General features: G+C 41.9%; 1 protein-coding gene across 1 annotated transcript in view; it reads left to right on the top strand.

Annotated features, from left to right (window-relative positions):
• Positions 1 to 19,988, top strand: part of Cntnap2 (contactin associated protein 2) — a 2,081,518-nt gene that overhangs the window by 2,057,177 nt on the left and 4,353 nt on the right. The window contains exon 23 of the mRNA XM_042273149.2: positions 17,415 to 17,495. Coding sequence (XP_042129083.1) covers positions 17,415 to 17,495 — 81 coding nt within the window. The remainder of the gene's footprint in view (positions 1 to 17,414; positions 17,496 to 19,988) is intronic.

Below are 19,988 nucleotides of genomic sequence, written 5' to 3'. Positions count from 1 at the left end.
GAAGCTGGGGCTTGCCAGTTTGCCCTTGGGGTCCCCCTGGCTCTACCTTCTCAGTGCTGGGATTACAGGTGGCTTCCAAGTCTGCTTGGCTTTGACATGGGTTGTGGAGATCCGAACTCCAGCCCTTACACTTGTGTGGCAAGTAATTTATCCACTGAGCCATCTCCCCAGCCCCAAGGCTATGGTTTTTAATGAGCTGATTTCTTGTCCATGTTCCAAATTTCTTTTCTACCATCTGAAGATAAAATATTTTTATATCTTCATATGCAAAGGAGTTATGGATATAACGAACATTTAAAAACTTCACACATCTATTCAGCTTCCTTCCTAAATACAAGCTGGTGTTTGGCTCTCTTTCCCACCTGCAAGCACTTAAAAGGATCGTTCCAGCTTTTATAATTACATCTTCATTTCTGTTCTCATCGTTGTGCTGAGATCTCATAATTAATGCACTTATTTCATACACTTAATCTTTGTGTTATCTGCTTGTCATTTTCATTGCTCTTCAGCAAGCAGCACAGCACACACTTTTATGCAATTGTAAAGAAAAATGTACTCGCATTAGCTAATGTGCGTTTTCCTGCAAATGTTCTAAATTCTGCTTTTCCTGCACATGTACTATTATGGATTTCTACATCTAATGATAGTACTCATTACACTTCATCTTTTGTTCCTCCGATATTTTCATAGTAAATAGCTTTGTAAGTGATTTTCTGTCTGGGGATATACTTATATTTCATTTTGGTAGTTATTACAAATTTCCTTATGATGTATTCCAAATGACAGCCACTTTTTCCAACATATTCAACTAAACTAATGCCCCATTATATCCCTTTAAGTTTTGCTATGTTTTATTAGATAATGAAATTTTGTTCTTGTCTTAATTTACATTTGCATTCCTCATGAGTGAGGTTTAAGTTTCCTGGATGACGCATGGACATGTGTCATCGGTATTTGTTTTTTCTGTAAGCTGCCTGCTCATTATATTCTTCATTCAAAGAATTATTTGTACACTTATGTTTTTCTTATTGGTTTGTTGGTCACTTATGAATTGGTTTGTAAGTATTATTTATACATTAAGCAATATACTTAGTTGCTTTCATATTGCTGTAGGCAAAATGCCTTCTAGAAACAACGTAAGGGAGGAAGTAGACATTTTGTTTGATGTTCCAAGAGGACCCGGTCCGTCATGGCAGAGTGGGCAGAAAAGGGCAGAGTGCTTGGCTTGAGGACAGGGATCTGGCACTGTCAGGCTGTCTCCTTTTCCCCTCCCACTCCACCCAAGCCCCCAACTCAGATGACGAGATCAGCCATGTTCAGGGTAAATCTTCAGTTAATCTCGGCTGGATGTAGCCTCATGGACCTGCTAGAGGTATGTCTCAGTCTCCTAGGTGATTCTAAATCAATCAAGTAGAAATAAAAATTAACTATCACAAGGCAATTCATATTCAAATGTTTTCCTAGTTCAATTTCTATTTTTTAATGTATGGGCTTTCTCCTGTGTAGTAAAGTGTTAGTGCTGTATGCTTTGGGGGTTTAATTTACTGCCTCCTCCCTTCAGAATATGCTTTATGAATTAGACCCCTTTTCTTGTTATGATTTTGTTTGGATGGTACGTAAGATCTACATTCACTCCACTGCAAAGTTTCTTTAGTGGAAGGAGACTGGTAGGAAGCCAACCTCTTTTTCCTCAATGGCTGGCCCATGGCTCCAGTGCCCATGATTCACACCTGTCCTTTATCACCTTCTAAATTACCCTTCATAGTTAAGCTACTTCTGAACTCTCTAGCCTGTTACAAGAGCGGACTCTTCATGAGACAGGAGCAAGCTCTGTCTGGCCTCTTCAGTTGCACTGAACATCATCTAGAATGAATTTCCTGTCTCTGTGTCTCTGTGTCTCTCTGTGTCTGTCTGTCTGTCTGTCTGTCTGTCTATCTGTCTCTCTCTCTCTCTCTCTCTCTCTCTCTCTCTCTCTCTCTCTCTCTCTCTCTCTCTCTCTCCTTTCTCTTCTTTCCTTAATTTCCTTACAATGGATTTCTAAACCCATTCAGGGTAGGATCCTGTCTGGTTCTCTCAGATCACCCATCCTCAAGCCCCCACCCCACAGGGTAAAGCACTTAGAAGCTTCCCATCTTCCCCAAGTCTGCACCTGACAGGCATTTCAGTCATTAGCTCTGTCACACGGGGCTGGCTAAGTGGAGGGCAACCCTCTGGTACCCGTTGCCATAGCAACTTCTCTGCTGGTGGCAGAAACAGGGACTCCAGCAAGGCACAATATTCATGTGGCTTCATTCCTGTACCACAGGAATGTTATCAGAGGCCAGTGAAAATGGAGCTTGTGCTCAGGGCTTTCCTGTCTCCATTAATCCTTGTTCTCATCACTGCTTCCTTGTTGTAGCTTTTGTTAATTTTATTTTTGGTTTTGGTTTTTTGTGGGGTTTTTTGTTTGTTTGTTTTTTGTTTGTTTGTTTGTTTTTTAGCTGGGACCACACATATATTCATTATTACACATGACTGTACTGCATTTTCTGTCATTTTTTCTTTTCTTTCTTTTTAATTTAGAAATAGTCTTATGCAGCCCAGGCCAGCCTCAAGCATGCTATATAGCCAAGGATGACCTTGAACTCCAGGTCCTTCTGCCTCTGCCCTCTACATGCTGAGATTACAAGCATATACCACCATACTTTGTTAATGTAGCGAAGGAAATTGAACTCAGGGCCTCATGAATGGTAGTCAGGCTACATCCCAAGCCTATATATTAATCTTTAAAGTGTCATTGACTTTATCAGTCATGCCATGGAGCTGTAGCACCACTCAGGGGAGTGCAAAACCCTCCACATGACAGGGTATGGCTTTTGCTAACCCATCATTTTTAAAAGGCTGTTACCTGAATTCACAAGTGTGATGTCCTCCCAGGGAAGAGCAATCACCCCTTAGAAATGCTCATTCTACCTCTGCTGACAGATTGGCTTCTGTCCTTGCCTATGGCCAGTAAAGCAGAAAAAAATCTTATCCAGATGAAGTTTTGAGCCAATACTTGAGTCTTTCTTCTCTGTCATCACCCATGGCAATGAACTGCTTCCCTGTGGTGAGATCTCTGAGTGAGTCTGCATACACTACACGACTATTCAGAAATGTGCAAGGCTGAGAAGATTCCTGATTCTGCTGTTTTGTTTTGCCTAAGGACAACCACAAGAGGCTCTTTAAAGATTTGAAATCTGAGCAATTTACACAGTAGGTAAAGATGCTTGCCATATAATCTAGTGACCTGAGTTCAAGTCACCAAACCCACCTAAGGCAGAAGGAGAGAACTAACTCCGCAAAGCTGTCCTCTGACTTACACACACACACACACACACACACACACACACACACACACACTCACACACTCACACACACACTCACACACACATACATACACACACACATACATACATACATACACACACTAAAAATTTTTCAAAAAGAATTTAAATCTATATTATGTTAAAGTATTAGCAAGAAAAAGATGCATATGATTGTGGATACCGTTATGTTAATATGGAGGAGGAGATAACTCACTTTGAAAGTGTTCCTTGGAAAAGCTAAAAATGATTCTTAATCATTTTCTTTGGGAAATTAAACTTAGAAAACTGGAAAGGATACAAACAAAAGTAATGCTAGCTGCAACTTAGAAATTACTTCTGTGACTTTGCTTTGTGCTGACAGAGACCACAAATTGTATTTCATGGACAATATTAAACAAATTTAATTTTTTTAGGTTTTTTTTTTTTTTTTTTTTTTTTTTTTTTTGTGTGTGTGTGTGTGTGTGTGTGTGTGTGTGTGTGTGTGTAAGAATGTAGAGGTAAGAAAACTATTTGGGACAGCTGAGTTCGCTCCTTCTGCCCAGTGTATTCTGGGTGTCAAATTCAGGTTGTCAGGCCTAAGGCAGGGTTTTTCCCCCAGGAGCCCTCTCACTGTCCTATTAGATATATTAACAATGGGGACTGGAGAGATGGCTCCTCAGTTAAGAGAACTTGCTCTGCATGTATGGAATTCTGGAAGAATGAACAAACATTATATGGGAAGAAGAAAGAACTCCTAATCCAATCAGAAAAGAGTTGGTAACCCCCCATAGCATCCATGTCATTATTGCATCAGTAGGCACATTGTGCCTTGTAGATCAGTATTCTAGCAGATAGGATCCCCCACTGGGTAGGACCATTGGTAACTTTTCTCCCTCAGTGGCCACACTTCCTGCTCTATGAGAGCTAGCCACCTTTTGAAAGTGTTGACCTCAAGTACAAAAAGAATTCCACTTTTTTTTTTTTTTACTCTGAATTGTTTTGCTATATTTTGTCATTCTTTAAATAGAATAGAGAAGTCTGGAATGGCAGATAACTTGCATAGTCGTAGATTAAATACACCTCTCTCCTCTTTTTTCCACTTTCTCCCCTCTCCTGTCTTTTTAACAAGAAATCCTCCTCAAAGCTGCTACAGCCAATTAAATGTTTTTCACACTTTGTTGACATGCAGATGAGGAGCTGTGATAGATCCCCATGGCTTGTACTAGGTGCTTATCATGTATCTTTATAATGAGGTGAGCCTGAACCAGGGAGGAATCTGTAGGAAGCATCAGGCTGACACTTTAGTAGCCCGGGCTAATTTGTTTCCCAGAGTCCTCTTTGGTGGCCACTAACCATCCAGCCTAGCAACAAGCACAGCCTTTGAAATCGACAGTTAGTTCAGAAAGAAAACATTTCAAAAGATGTTTTAAAAATATGTTTTAAAAAATAAACAGAAATATATTTAGCACAGGGGTCTTCATATTCAGGTTTTTTAAAGTCAGTTTTTGGAAAGAAAAGGCACTGGCTTGGAATTCAAAATATATAAAATGCATCATATAAAGTTTCACTGATGCAGCTGAAGAGTATTTCAAAACCCACACAGCTGCATTGATAAAAGACTTAGCATGTGTGCAGACTGGATTTTGAAAGGCACTCTAGGTTTGCCTATCTCCCCAGCCCATCTGTAGTAGAGCCAAATCAGCCAGCAGTCTTCAATCTGGCCGTACCCCAGTGTTCTCAGAAACCCTCCTGTTTCTGGAAGTTTCGGGGTTAAAAAAAAAGTCAGTTTCATATTTTCATGAGATAATAATCATAACACAAACACAAACAGGGTCTATTCACAGGGAGGACTGGATCCAGTGTCTGGAACTCTAGACATTATCACCTGCAAGTTGAGGTTTCGAATTACAACAGAAGAGTTAACTGTTTTAAAAACACATTCTGCTATCCACTCAACTCTTTCAAAAGACACACAGCAATAACAAGACAGCCCAGCCACCTCCAAAAGAGCCATCTCTGTACTCAAAGTATGGCCTCTGAATTTATTAGAAATTTGCACTAAAGGGAAGTCTGAGGAGGCCCTTAGCTGATTCCTAAGCTACTGCCATGTACCTACACATCCTCACAAAGGGTGAAATCCATCATCTGACTAGATTTTATCTGATAGAAGTGATATTTCACTGAGTGCCAAGCCAGGAACTCCAGACATCCACAGTCTCCTCTGACACTTGAATAATTCACGTCGATGTGTTTCTCAGCAGAAGTGTGAGGAAGTGTAAGGACACAGCTCCTCCTAAGACTTTCATCTTATAAACTACACCCATCCTTGTTGTCTGGGGAAAGCTGAATGCATCAGGGAATGTCCTTGAGCTATGCGTTTGCAGTTTATTCACTGTGACTGGCCACGGTTTCCTTCATCCCCTTCACTCTCTCCTCAAAAGCTGAGACCAACTCCACAGCCTGCAGACAGCCCTGGCTTCCTAAAGCTGCTTCCCTGATATGAAAACCCTAAGATTTTTCAGCGGAGCCTTCCTTACAAGTGATTTGCTCACAAGGCTTGCGAGTCTGCAGATCTGTGACCAGGTATCTAATAAAACCACTGACAGGTTACTCTGAAGCATTGGGAGACTACACATACCATAATATGCCCACAAGGCCTAGAATTTCTACTCGGAGCTGAGCTAGGTGTTCTAACACTGTGCACCCCTGCCTTTTGCAAGGCCCAGCCACAAGGAGGCAAGAATCCTTTGCAAAAAAAAAAAAAAAAAAAAAAATCCGTAACTTCCAGGAAAAATTCAGCCCAGGATTTAAAAAGGAAAAAAAAAAATTGTTCTTTCTCATAGACACTTTGAAATGCATCAAGATCCTAAGCACACAATTGTGCCAAGATTTTTCCCTCCTTGAAAAACTGCCTTCACAGATGCGAGGTATCTGTGGTGATTAACCTTCGTTGTCAAGCTGGATTGGACTGGATTAAGAAGCACCTAGGAGACTAGGAAAGCATGACTTCCGGCATGTCTGTGCAGGCATTTCCAGAGAGAATGCACTAAGAGGGGAAGATGTGCCCACAAGAATCTGGCTAGCACTACCCCATAAACTGAGGGCAGCCTAGAAGGAATCAGAGGAGGAGGAAGAGAGAGCCTGCTACACAGGGTGTTCTGTCTCCCTCCTCCCTTTCCCCATCTCTCTTTCTCTCTCCCTTTCTCCTTCCTGGCCACCATGAGTTAACCTTCTCTTTTCCCTCTCCCCCTCTCTCTCCCTCTCCCTCCCTTCTCTTTTCCTGGCCACCATGAGTTAAGCTGTTCTTCTCCCTCTCCCCCCCCTTCCTCTCCCTCTCTCCCTCCTTCTCTCCCCCCCTCTCTCTTCTCCCTCCCTGCCCCCCTCTAACCTTCCTCCCCTCCCTCCCCCTTCCTGGCCACCATGAGTTAAGCTGCTCCTCTGCACCAGATGCTTGCACAGGGAGAACTGAACCATCTTTAAAGAGCCCAGAAAAATCCTTGTTTGTGTCAGCCCTGCCACTGTCCCAGCAGGGAAAGCCTGAAGAGCACAGTGTCTGAGGATAGACCTAGGGTAAATGCGCAGTAATTCTTCACCTGCATTTTCTTAAACTGTTTTAATATGCACTAGAATAGACTTTACACCCTAAGTTCAAAGCACTGAAAACTCATAATGAGATATTCGAGCAGTGTCCCTTTTATGACTTCCACACCAATAAACAGAAATCAAGCTAAAGAAATGGAGTGGTGGGAGATGGGCCCCACGGGGGCATGCCAGCATGCAGGTCGTTAAAGACACAAATGTGACCGGGTAGGGTGCAACGCTCTCAGAAGGAATTATTTCAGTTCCCTCTTAGGCATATTAAATGAATACACAGATACACATCTCAGCTGGAAGTGGGAACCACCATCACTGGGGGGTCTTGATTAAAGTTGGGGAACTGTGTATTCAAGCACTCTAGGAGCCTGTTAGAAATGCAGAGCCCCAGGCCTGGCCATGAGTATGCTATCATAATCTGAATTTTAACAAGATCTTCGGGGATTTGCAGGCACCTCCCCATTGGAAAGCTTTAAACCAGAACACTCTACAATCAATTGCTCTCCCCTAGGGTGCATCAAGGGCTGAAGACAGTAATGTCCCAAGGCGTCAGAACACCTCGGTTATACCCAGTCACATTGCATGTAGAGACTTTTCAGCCTGACCCCCAGGGCCTGATTTCCATAGGATGAAAAAGCACCTCACAGGGGCTCCTGTTACCATGGAACACAATCCGTAAGCCACATGGCACAGAGGACACTCTCCCTCAGACGGGATTTGAAAAGGTACTCCCCAGATTTAGCACATTTCCCCAGACTTGGGCTTCTTCGTGCTGACTCTCCCTGTGACAGGTAGGAAAAGAAGTAATGACAAACCACAGCGTCCAGGAAGGTGACAGTCACTAAGCAAAGTCCGGCCCCACTGTTGACACAGAAACCACAGCTCTTACCATGCAGGGAAGCCATTTTAAGTGACAATGGTCCAGAAACACAGATCCAGGTCGGCCCAAATTCCATGTTCCAACATGGAAGCCATTTCATGCAGTTTTATAGTTTTACAGAACAGAGAAAGTCGTAAATCAAGGCAAGTTTAAAATGCAATGGTGGGCACATCAGAGAGGCGGGTACAGTGAGATGGGGGAGCTCTTCTATTATAGGCTCCAGAGGCTGTCTAATGACAGCCTTAACTTTGGGGTTGGTGGGAGCTAGTGGTCTGCTAAATTAATAGATCCAAAGGTTTTTATCAGTAAGTCACAAGGTTTTATTTCCCACACAGAGGTGGGCAAAGAACAGATAGATGGCTGTTCTAGAAGGCTATACATAGCCCAAGACAGGTAATTAGCCTCTGGACCTGCAACATTTCAGTCTCTTCCACAGTGCTGGAATTCTAACCAGTCAATCAATCTCTGCAGACACAGCTTCTTTTCAGGAGGTTTTGTTCACATCACATAGCACACAGGCCCTGGTTCTGAGGCTCCGACCTAGACAGTCAAGCCTTGTTCAAGAGCTACTCTAACAAGCTTGGATTAGAGTCAAGAAGGCATCTGCTGAGACTTCTAGGCTCTTGTGTCCTGGAACAAATAAATGGACAAGAGACACATGGGAATAGTCTGTTAAGAATGAGAAAGGTACCCCTCAAAAGTGAGGAGATCTCAAAAGCTTCAGTCTTGAGCATCGTGACCCCTATGGAACACTTACATAGCACTAACCGCCCCCCACACTTGGAAGGTACCCTCTTAAACAGCATGCTCTGATCTTTCTTGTAGCACTGGCGAGAGTGATATCCAACTGGCATCTTTTATATATGCTAAACTTGATATCACTCTCTCTCTATGCTTATTACCACAGTAAGATTCCTAGAAGGTGCCCTAAATCAGGAGACTAAAGGTGACTTGAGCAACTATTGGCCACACAGCTCTGGCCTAATCGCCACCCACTCTGGGTGTTCACCTACTCTGATAAAGACAGAGGTTGAGAGACTAATGAATCTCTAAAATCCAAGTATAAGAGTAGCAATGTGTATCCACACATGTCCACAATAGTATCTAACAGTAACTATGAGGATTGATTTATAATCAGTTGTACATGGAAGGAGGAAATACAATAAAGTTTATTGCTCATTCAGTCCTTTGGTATAGAGGTAGGGATTTTTTTTTTTTAATAATTAGGACATATAGCAGGCTACAAGTTCATTTATTCTGTTTTCACCTAATTAACCTCTTTTCCTCATGGGGTCTTAGTCAAATAAGTGACCTCCATTTCTGCTGTCCTGTTTAAAGCTTGTAGTGTGCAGCTTAACTGTCAAGTCAGAAGGCAAAAATTCAAAAATCTCTTCTTCATATAAAATGGGAAATTCTGGCTAGCTGGCATTCATTAGAAACTGAAAGTGGAAAATAAATACCCAGGATCCCCTAGGCAAGGCCACCTATTATTCTGTCTGCAAAAGCCTGCCGAGCCTAAGTCTCAATGTGAGAACAGCGGTATCCTCCTTCAAAGGAAGCAAGACTGCTTAAGTCTTCAGCATCTTTATCAAGAGCCATTTGTTTTCTTATCTATTTTCAAAAGACAGTCAATAGTGAATAAATTAATTGAGAAACATCACTTTCTGCTGTAGAACTCAGGTTCAAAAAGAGAAGAAGTGAAACAAAGAAGCTGAGAAAAACAAGAAGAAACACACACACTCACACACACACACACACACACACACACTCATTCTATCTCAGGCGCTGCCTCGAAATAAGACTGCAATTTAAATTAAATTATAATTAATAGCAGCAGTTTTGTTGAAGTGCCTCACATCATCACTTTCAATGCTGAAGCTCCAGTGGTTTCCATGGAGACATTTTCTCTATGTGATGTCAAATCCAATCTTTTTCCCCCCTTTTAGTCTCTGACATACGACAACCTGAAGCTTTTAGTGCCTTTCATTTGGGGGAGTTTTATGTTAAATAGTTACTTTTACATGCAGTTAAATGTGGTTTTTGTGCAATTTGTTTCTGAGCCTGCAGTCTGTAAGTTTTCATAGTTGAAACATTAAATAAGAACTAGAACCCCTGGAATTATCTTTGTCTTATTCCGCATTCTCTCCCCGCTGCCCTAGACAGATGAGAAACTGGAGGAAAGAATTCAAATATGTTTTCCAATATTCTGTTTTTCCAAGTGCATTTTAAAGTCAGTTTCCAGTTTCAACGCTTGTCTTGAAGCTTTTTATTAATTTTTCATAGTTTAGAAATGCAATCAAAAACTATATTGCGACAGTGGAGTTTCCTAACACAGTTACCTCTGTTCTTAGTTTTGCCATAGCCATGACCGTTTTCTTTGCGTCATTTTGATTCTTTAGGGGTGATATCAGCTACCAAGAGACTGGGGGTGGGGTTCTGATTTGCAGCGTCAGTTGAAGTTTCTTAGAGTTGACCCCTTACTGCCATTGTGTGGGATTTCCTTTTGTCAGATAAATGTCTCTCATGCTCTGTTTTGGAGATAGAAACACACACACACACACACACACACACACACACACACACACACACACAAGCAGACCCTTTAGTTTTAATGTATATGAGTGGTTTGCCTACATGCATGTCTATGTATCACTTGTATGCCTGGTGTCCATGGGGGCAGAAGAGGGCTTTGATCTATGAGTGTAACACTATAAACGACCAAACAAAAAGGTTGTAAGCAGGAAAGATGCACAGAAATGCACACACGTTCGTAAGAAAGTAAACCCGAGCAGGGATGGCTCTTTGCCTGGTGGTTGTCATCACATGGTGGTTATTTTGTGCTCTGTGACTAGATCCCTGGCATAAACAACTCAAGGAAGGAAGAGTTCTTTTGCTCACCATTTCAGAGGTGTTATTCCAACACAGTGGGGAGCCTTTGGCACAGCAAAGCAGCTCACAGCATGACGGCCAGGAAGTAAGAACAGGCAGCGGAAGGACCCAGGGACAACATGTCTCCAAGGATCCAAAAGCAATGGTCTATTTCTTCCAGCTAGAGTCCCACCTCCTAAAGTTTCCAGAACCGCCCCAAAAAGAACCACCCTCCAACAGATGAATGTTTTAGGGGGACACTTCCTATGTTCTGTAATTTGGAGCTCCAGGAAAAATGCATTGAGTATAGTCTGTACTTACAGGATGCAAGTCTGCCCCTGAGATTCAATAGTACCTCTGTATTTTATCACTCCAAATTTGGATTACTCATACAATTTCCCAAGATATAGACTCCTTGATATTTCAGTGCCTCTAAAATTGTTTGGCTCTCCCAGGGAGCTGGAAGGGGGAGGGGCGAGGGGGCACAGCATGAATATCAGCTGACCAGAGCACATGTCATGAATGAGCTTTGTCATCCACAACCCAGGCTCTTATCTTGGTCGCTGTATTTCTCTACACATTCCAAAAGGATATGGGGAGAAAGAACAGTAACAAAGAAATACATCTACCAAAGTATCATTTGCTGTGATTGTCAGGATAAAATAGCTTTGCCACAGGGAGTGGGCATTCACATGCTTTGGAATAACCAGGCTTAAGTTAAAAATAAAGCCATAAAAGCAGGGATGTTCATGCAAGGAAAGAGGAATAAAAAAGAACTATGCATGTCCTTGATTTTGTAAGGGTTTTTAATGCCCTGAAGGGTTTTCACTAATTGGTTTCTAACAACAACCAAGATCTAGTGAATGCGGCATCTTTAATATGCTTTCTGTATTTAATATATTCATTTCCACTTTTTGTGAGAAAGGAAGAATAAAATTGTTGCATTGCTTTAAGGCTTTAGTTGACAGTGGGCAGCTGAGTTTTTAAATTATACCTGCATAGAAGAGTTATTGAAGGGTGTCTTAGTTATGGTTTCTGTTGCTGTGATGAAACACCATGACCAAAGGCAACTTGGGGAGGAAAAGGTTTATTTCACTCACAGTTCCATATAACAGTTCATCATCAAAAGCAGTGAGGGCAGGAACTCAAGCAGGGCAGGAACCTGGAGGCAGGAGCTGATGCAGAGGCCATGGAGGGTTGCTGCTTACTAGCTTGTTCATCGTGGCTTGTTCAGCCTAGTTTCTTTTAGAACCCAGGACCACCAGCCCAGGGATGGCACCACCTACAATGGGCTGGGCTCTCTCCTGTCAATCACTAATTAAGAAAATGCCCTATAGGCTTAGCTACAGACCAATCTTATCGAGGCATGTTCTTAAATGAGGCTCCTTCCTCTCTGATGACTTTAGCTTGTGTCAAGTTGACATAAAACTATCCAGCACAAAGAGGTTCCATGGATGTTTGAACAACCCTTCACAGACTGACTTTAATTATGCTCATTGATGAATATGCATTTAGCCCTCCCTTATCATACCACATTGTTATTCATCAGAATAGAACTTTTAACTAAGATTTGTCCCTTCCTTTAAGATGACAACTACCACATAAGAAGTGATAAGATGTTGGCAAGAAGGTGCAGAGGACAAAATACTTCTCTACACTCATGAGGACCAGAGTTTGATCACTAAACCCACATTTTAAAAAAATGGTATATGATTGTGATTCCAGCCCTGGGGAGGCAGAGACAAGTAGATTCTGGCTCACTAGGCAGCCAATCCCCATTTTGGGTCTATGAGAGACTCTGTCTCAAAAAGATTTAAAAAAAAAAAAGATTAAAAGAAAGTGTATAGTGCCTTAAGAATAGCATTCATAGTTGTCCTCTGGCCTCAAAATACATGTATACACACATGAACACACACATGAAAAAAGATTTAAAAAAAAAAGAAGTAATAAAGAATGAAGACTATAACTATTGAAAAGGGGCCTGGCCACTTAATTAGAGATAGGTATGTTCCTTCAAGAAAGAGGTAAATTTTGGCTTGGGAAAAGAGAAGAAAAATAAACCAGATATCCAGACAGGGAGCGTTCTCTGATGAGCTGGCCTGAAGCAATAAGAATCCATTACATTCAGAATATTTTGTTGGAAAAGTAGTCTTATGAGGGAAGAAGCAGGAGAGAAATCCTATGCACGTGAGGCCTTCACAAGACCAAGAAATTCAGATTCACCTCAGTGGCAACCCGGGGAGGTGTCCAGTGTTCTCTGACTCTTGCATTCTTCTGAGTCAGCTCAGGTCTCTTCCCCAGGCAGAACTTCCAGCACCATTCATAGCTGTAACATCAAAGGAACCGGACAGGGGTTGGCATGTTGGTCACTGATAGAGTACTTGCCTGGCCTGCACAAGGACCTGGGTTCCCCTCAGCACTGGAGGGGGAGGAAATGAAAAGAGGCCACCAATATATCTAAGCAGCTGTGATCTGGGGCACTTTTGAGGCCAAGGACACAACACCACAAGCTAGGCTTTCAAGCAGAAAGAAATTTTGCCATGGTTCATCTGTCACATTACAAATTATACCATGCTACAAATTCCTAAAGTGGATAGCATTTTATTAGAGCCATGCAGGCAGAAAGCAACCGTCCTGTACCATCAAGAATGTTGTCACAGTAGGCTGATAACAGGACTGCTTGCAATTTTTGTCATACAAAAATGCAATAAAAAAAATTTAAATCAAGTCTAAGAGAAAAAGAACTAAATCATATGCCAGGGCTGTGGGAAATCCCATATTTGTCCACACATTTCTAAGGGGATGTTGAATGTGTTTTGAAAGTTCATATTGTATAAAAAAAAAAAGTCAGAAGTTTTGCGTTTGTTAGAAGACAAGAAATACGATTTGTTCCAAGTCTCCAAATGTCTAGAAGAAAGGCCCACCTGAGAGTCCTGTAGGTGCAGCAAGCTCAGTATTTCCATCACAGATTTTTTTTATTCATCCCCTAAAAGGGCCCTCCTATCATGGTTCTAACCCATACTCAACCATCTAAAAAGTTGGGGCTTTTAAACAACTCTCCTGCCTGGATCTTCCTAGTTTTCAAAGGGCTCAAAAGTGGGAGGATTACTTCTTTTGGAATTAACTTGGGTTCTAATTCTAGTCAGGCTAGAGATGGACCAAGCAGCATATGGAGAAGAGTAATTACAACATCCAAAGGCCTGAAGATGTAAAAGAGGGACAGTGATGGTCTAAACTTCATCCTTCAAAAGTGGCCGAGTCAGGGAATGAACCAAATCTTGCTGTGCCGTATGGTCATATGAGCTGCATGACACACAGTGTGGAAACCACAAAGCAAACTCAAACAAGTCACCAGGACTGGGGACGCTCATGATTGAAACCACATCCACGTTTTTAATTAGCATTTTCACTGTATAAACAAAGTCTGCGTGGCACATGTAATTAGACCACCAGGGACAGGAAATTCTCATTACTACACATCTTGCCCATTTTATTGTTCATTGTGCATACTCAGAATGGAGTCTGACACAGTGAAGATCTTCTACCAAGATTTAGTACGTGAATAAATGTGCCATTTCTACTGAGGAATAATTCTCTGAAAAAGAAGACCCAGATATAAAGAAGAAATCCAATGGATATTTTTCTATTGTTTTTATATAAACTGGCTTTAGTCACATAAGATAATTTTGTGACCAAATTAATATCAAATGAGTATTGGTTGTTTTTGTTGCTGTGATTAAATGCCATGACTTTTGGAAGGATGCCATGTCCTGGCAAGGCTTAGTTCTGGAAACTTGGGGTTGAGAAGGAAATGAAAAAAGAACAGACACACAAACGTATGCAGAAAAGCTGGGGTCAGGTGGGTCCTGCTCACTCTGTACCATAACCGAGAACACCACCATATTATATACAGCACAGGAGGAGAAACGAGTTAGTCCAGGAAGAAAGTGTCCGCAGGCTAGCAGACTCAGGCTCTAAACACCCAGAAGGAGAAAGCTGTGGTTGCCAGTTTATGTACACATTGCCAACATCTCTACTGAACCAGAGAAAGGCTTTGCCACTCTGCCATCCCTCTGAGCCTGTGCCAGGAGGAAGGCTTTGCCATTTTCCCACAGATCGGAGGCATTGGTCCTTGACATGGTCATGTCCTTGTCAACAATACACACTCAGGGCTTCATTTAGTATATTCACTGGAGGCTTCCTCTGCTCCCCCACAAAAGAGTTTATTTTGTTACACAGTTCCAGAAGAAGAGTCCAGAATAGCAGGCTGACAGACCAGGAAGCTGGGAAATCACATCTTCAACTGAACATAGGAAGTAGAGAGAGGGTAGGTGGAGCGAAGCTCTAAACTCCTAAAGCCTGCACCCGAGATGTGCGGTGCATTCCTCCAAGAAGGCTTCATGTTCTAAGGGTCACATAACCTCCCCCAAACAGCACCACTGACTGGGGACCAAGTGACCAAATACTTGAGCCTATCGGGCACATTTTTCATTCAGACTACCAGAGTGAAAAGCCCATAAATGACTAACCTTTGCCTTCTTGGGCTGGCATTTGAAATCTTAAATCAATGCTATCTAGCTCAGAAAAGCTAGACGAGGTGGGAGGAAGAACCATGAGGGAAAGAAGCAAAGTATGCTGTCTTCCTGTTTCCCAAGATATCTAGACTTAGAATTGGGCCAGTTAATGCAAGAAATTACATCAAAGGCACTATTTGCATCCACAATTAAAGACTTGAGAGAGTGTGGATAATCTGGAGATAAATTTTCTTTCACTCATATGTTTGTCAGAGTTTATGGCTATAAGCAGTTAACAGGTTTAAATGACTCTGATAGTTGAAAAGATCAGTAATGTACAAATCCAAGAGAGAGTAATTTCTCTGGTCCTGGGTAAACGTGCCAAGTCTGGGCCCAGGGATATGGCTCAGTGGATAAAGCCACTTGTTGCCGAGACTGACCAGCACAGTTCAATCACTGGTGCCCGCACAGTAGGAGAGAAGCAACTCCTCCACCTGTGCCCCTTGGAATGCTCGTGCCTACATATGTACACACTTATGCAAAAGAAATGAAAATGAAATTTTAAATTTTAAATGAAGTCAAAGAGAGAAAAAAACTAAATCACACACTCTGGTTAAAAATGTGAAATCCCAAGCAGGGCGGCAGTGGTGCACACCTTTAATCCCAGGACTCAGGAGGCAGAGCCAGGTAGATCTCTGAGTTCAAGCCTAGCCTGGGCTACAGAGTTAGTTCCAGGATAGGGGCAACGCTATACAGAGAAACCCTGTCTCGAAAAACAAACAAACAAACAAAAGTGAAATCCTGCATTTGGCCGGCTCATGTCCAAGGAGACGAGGAAGGGCTCTGACTGTTTCTGTCATGACCCTGGAGATTCTTAGCTATCTACAGCCAGGGATGAATTAGCCTTAGGAACCAAGTCCCTCGCAAGGTTCTACCTGAATCATAACACAGCCTCTGTTTAATTATACCAAGTACAGACCTTGGAAATGTTTCTCCCAGTGACTTGGTGCCATCCAGCAGGCTGCAGTCTGCTTTAAACTCTGGTTCTCTGCTCCATCTGCTGGAGGAAAAGTTACTTCCTCTATTGGAGAGATTTGCTTGAACTTCTCAAAAGAAGGTCCTACCACTGCAAATCCGTTTGTGGGCTGGAATGGTCTGGGGACGTAGCTCAGTGGCAGAACCTGGCCTGGCAGATGCAAGGCCATAGGTTTGTTCCCCAGCCCTGCCAGAAAGAAACCCCACCTGTGAAGGTGAATTTGCTTATTTGGATTACTTGCTATAGATGGTCTACTGACCTAAGAAAGGTTTCAGAATCTATTTGCCTTTGGAGTGCTAAGTGGAATTCATCTTAGAGACACACCTAAATTTGACACAACTGCTCCTAATATTTTTTGAACAGGGAAGAAATAGAAAGTTAAGCTATTAACATTCTTCTCAACACTTCTGAACTTTAAGCCCTTTACATATTCCTGAAGGGTCTAGTGTTTTATTAAAGCCTTGCTAAATATTAAAGAAGCAATTACTTTTAAACTAATAGTGTGTGCTGTGAAAATCTCATCAGCATATAAACTCCAAACCAGCAGTAGTGTGTGAATAAAGGCAGGTAGGAGACAGATTTCAGCAGAACACAAACAAACACCCTGCTTCTGTGTCTGTGGGTCCTGCAGGTATGGATTCAAAGGACTGCAGATCAAAAACTAGTCTCTCTTCACATGGTCTGAACTAAATGCAGATAGACTTTTCCCTTCATCATTATTCTCCAGTGTTAACCAAAGCCACTGCAGTGTTTATTCAAGTCCATGGGATATGATTAGCAATTTAGAGACTATTTAAATCATACAGGAGGATTATGAAGGTCATATGCTCCCTAGTTACATACAGGGCTTGAGTGTCTGTGGACTCAGTGTTCTGAAACCAACCCCTGGAGGATAACTATTCTAAAAGTAGACTTGTCAGCAGGATGGGGACAGGCTGGCTCAGAACATTCTAAGATTCTCCAACGTTCCCCTCAATCAAGCCATAGCATTGGAACTTGCACAAAGAGAAATGGTGAAATCAGGAACGGGGGTGTCTGGAATTTTCACAGGAGACAATAATAAGGTTGGGTCCATCCTGAGGTGGAAATTTCATTTGTAAAAATGAGAAGTGTCTCAGAGTTATATGAGGAAATAAATATGAAATTATTCGGTGTATTTGACTCTTCCACTTCATTCTTTATTTCCTTCTCTACAGCCAGTGCAGATTTCCCATATAACCCAGGACAAGGCCAAGCTATAAGAAATGGAGTCAACAGAAACTCGGCTATCATTGGAGGTATGTGAGACGTACAACAGACTTTCATGCAGCTACTCACCTGGGGAAAGTAATGACTTAAAAAAATGGGGCTGGAGAGATGGCTAAGCAGTTAAGAGTAAATACTGCTTTTCCAAATGGACCCAAGTTCAGTTCCCAGAACCCACGGAAGGCTGCTCACAACTGCCTGTAACTCCAGCTCCAGGGAACCCTCCATAGGCATCCACACACATGTGTGCATACTCACACACAGATACATACACATATACATAAATAAAATACATTAAAATATATTCAAAAGGGTAGTTCAGTGACATTATCCCAAGTTCAAGTATAATCTCATCAAGGTACCTATCCTTATTGGTTTTGGCTTTCGGGTTTTGTTTTAAGATAAGCTCAAAGTATACATGAAACAGGTCAGTGACTTTTTGGCAAGTTCATACACCCATATCCACCACTGTAACATATAGAATACATCATCCTAAAAATACCTCCTCTCAGCTACTTTTGTAGTCCCTTTCTCTAAATCCCCACTTTTTTCTATTTGCTCCTCCAGGGTTTCATAACTGGTATAAAATTTGCTGTGCTTTCATTCATTCAGCATCATGTTTTTTATATCTGTCCACTGTTGCTGGAGGGCTTCTCTCCAGGTTCCACCAAGCCAAGCCCCGCAGTCCCACAATCCACGTATAAAATAATCACTCAGACACTTATATTACTTTTAAACTGTATGGCCATGGCAGGCTTCTTGCTAACTGTTCTTTTATCTTAAATTAACCCATTTTTATAAATCTACACCTTGCCCCGTGGCTGGTGGCTTACCGGCGTCTTTACATGCTGCTTGTCCTGGCGGTGGCTGCAGTGTCTCTCCCTCCTTCTTCCTGTTTCCCCAATCTCCTCTCTCCTTGTCCCACCTATACTTCCTGCCTGGTCACTGGACAGTGTTTTATTTATATAGAACGATATCCACAGCAGTCCACACCGTTTCACTTGCCAATAGCATTTATTTCTCCTGCCAAGTTGTATTTCATTGAGTGGATATGCCAACATTTGTCTTCTCTACCTACCCATTGCTAGATTGTTGTCTTGTCTCCAGATTCGAGTTATTGTGAGTAAAGCTACACACACCTTAATAATGTTGCACACATCTTAGTTAGACTTAAGTATCCATTTCTCTTTGGTAATTCCTAGAAATTCAATCACTAAGATATTAAATAAGGTGGATATTTAACTTTGTAAGTCATTGCCATGAAGCTTTCCAAAATGATCCAACCACCTTACAGTCCCATGATCAATCTCTAAGGAGTCAGTTGTTCCACAACCTCTTGGTGCCGTCCGCCTTCTTAGCCACTCTGGTAGGTGAGTTTGGGCATCACTGTGCTTTTTGATGTGCGATTATCTCATCACTGGTGATGCTCAGTATCTCTCCAGTGGTTATTGTCTTGTGCAAATATTTTGTGAGGTGTCTTGAAATCCTTCTCCACCTCCTTAATCAATCATTTGATTTCTTGCTTTTGATTTGAAAGAGTTTGTATTCTGGATACAAAACCTTTGTCAGACACAGATAAATATTTTTTCCCATCTACAGCTTGTTAACAAACCTGACTCAATGTTGTTCAGGTCTTGTACATTCTTATTGATTTTCTGTTTAATGGTTCTGTCAATTACAAAGCAGAAGAGGGCCAAAGTCTCCAGCTGTGGTTACAGATTGGTCTAATTTTTCCTCTGGTTCTGTCAGTTTTCTGTTTTGTAGTTCAATCAGATTCACTTTACTGTTTTGTAGTTCAATCAGATGGATACACATTTGGAGACCTTACATCTTAGATTGAATATTTTATCATCGTGAATTTTTCCTTACTCCTTCTGGTACGCATCCCTTTTGCCTCCCTTAGTCAGTCTTGGTTATTAGTGATTGGTCTGCATAGCTCCTCCCTCAGTCTTGGTTATTAGTGATTGGTCTGCATAGCTCCTCCCTCAGTCTTGGTTATTAGTGATTGGCCTGCACAGGTCCTCCCTCAGTCTTGGTTATTAGTGATTGGTCTGCATAGGTCCCCCTGTGCTCACTCTGTTTTCTCTGCCAATTTTACTTAAGTTGATTCTTCTCCTTGTAGTAGAAAAAAAAATTTTTTTTCTTTGCTTGTTTGGTCATTTTTGTATTGGCTGCTAGATATTATTAACATGACTGAGTTTGGGGGTTTAATTGTCTTATTTTGAGTGCTGAGATTGCTTACAGTACTTACAACTGGATATCTTTGAATTGGTTAAGCTTTTGCAGGGCAAATCTCGACAGACCTTTCACTCCCCTTAAAAGCACACCTTTAGCATGACCCTTCACAGTCTGAACTGAATGCCTGTAGTTATTTCCCGTTAGAACTTGATCATCTTCCAGCCCTGTGTGAGCTCTGGAAATTGTTTATTGTGCCTCCTGGCTCTGTGGAAGGTCGTGCACATATTAGTATTCAGCTGGAGGTTCAGCAACTTCATAGATTAGTAGATCCATCTGTGCAGAGCACA

Source organism: Peromyscus maniculatus, chromosome 3 (assembly GCF_049852395.1).
Source record: "Peromyscus maniculatus bairdii isolate BWxNUB_F1_BW_parent chromosome 3, HU_Pman_BW_mat_3.1, whole genome shotgun sequence".
NCBI lineage: Eukaryota > Metazoa > Chordata > Mammalia > Rodentia > Cricetidae > Peromyscus > Peromyscus maniculatus.
The sequence above is the reverse complement of the archived record's forward strand: the minus strand, read 5'-3'. Positions and strand labels throughout refer to the sequence as shown.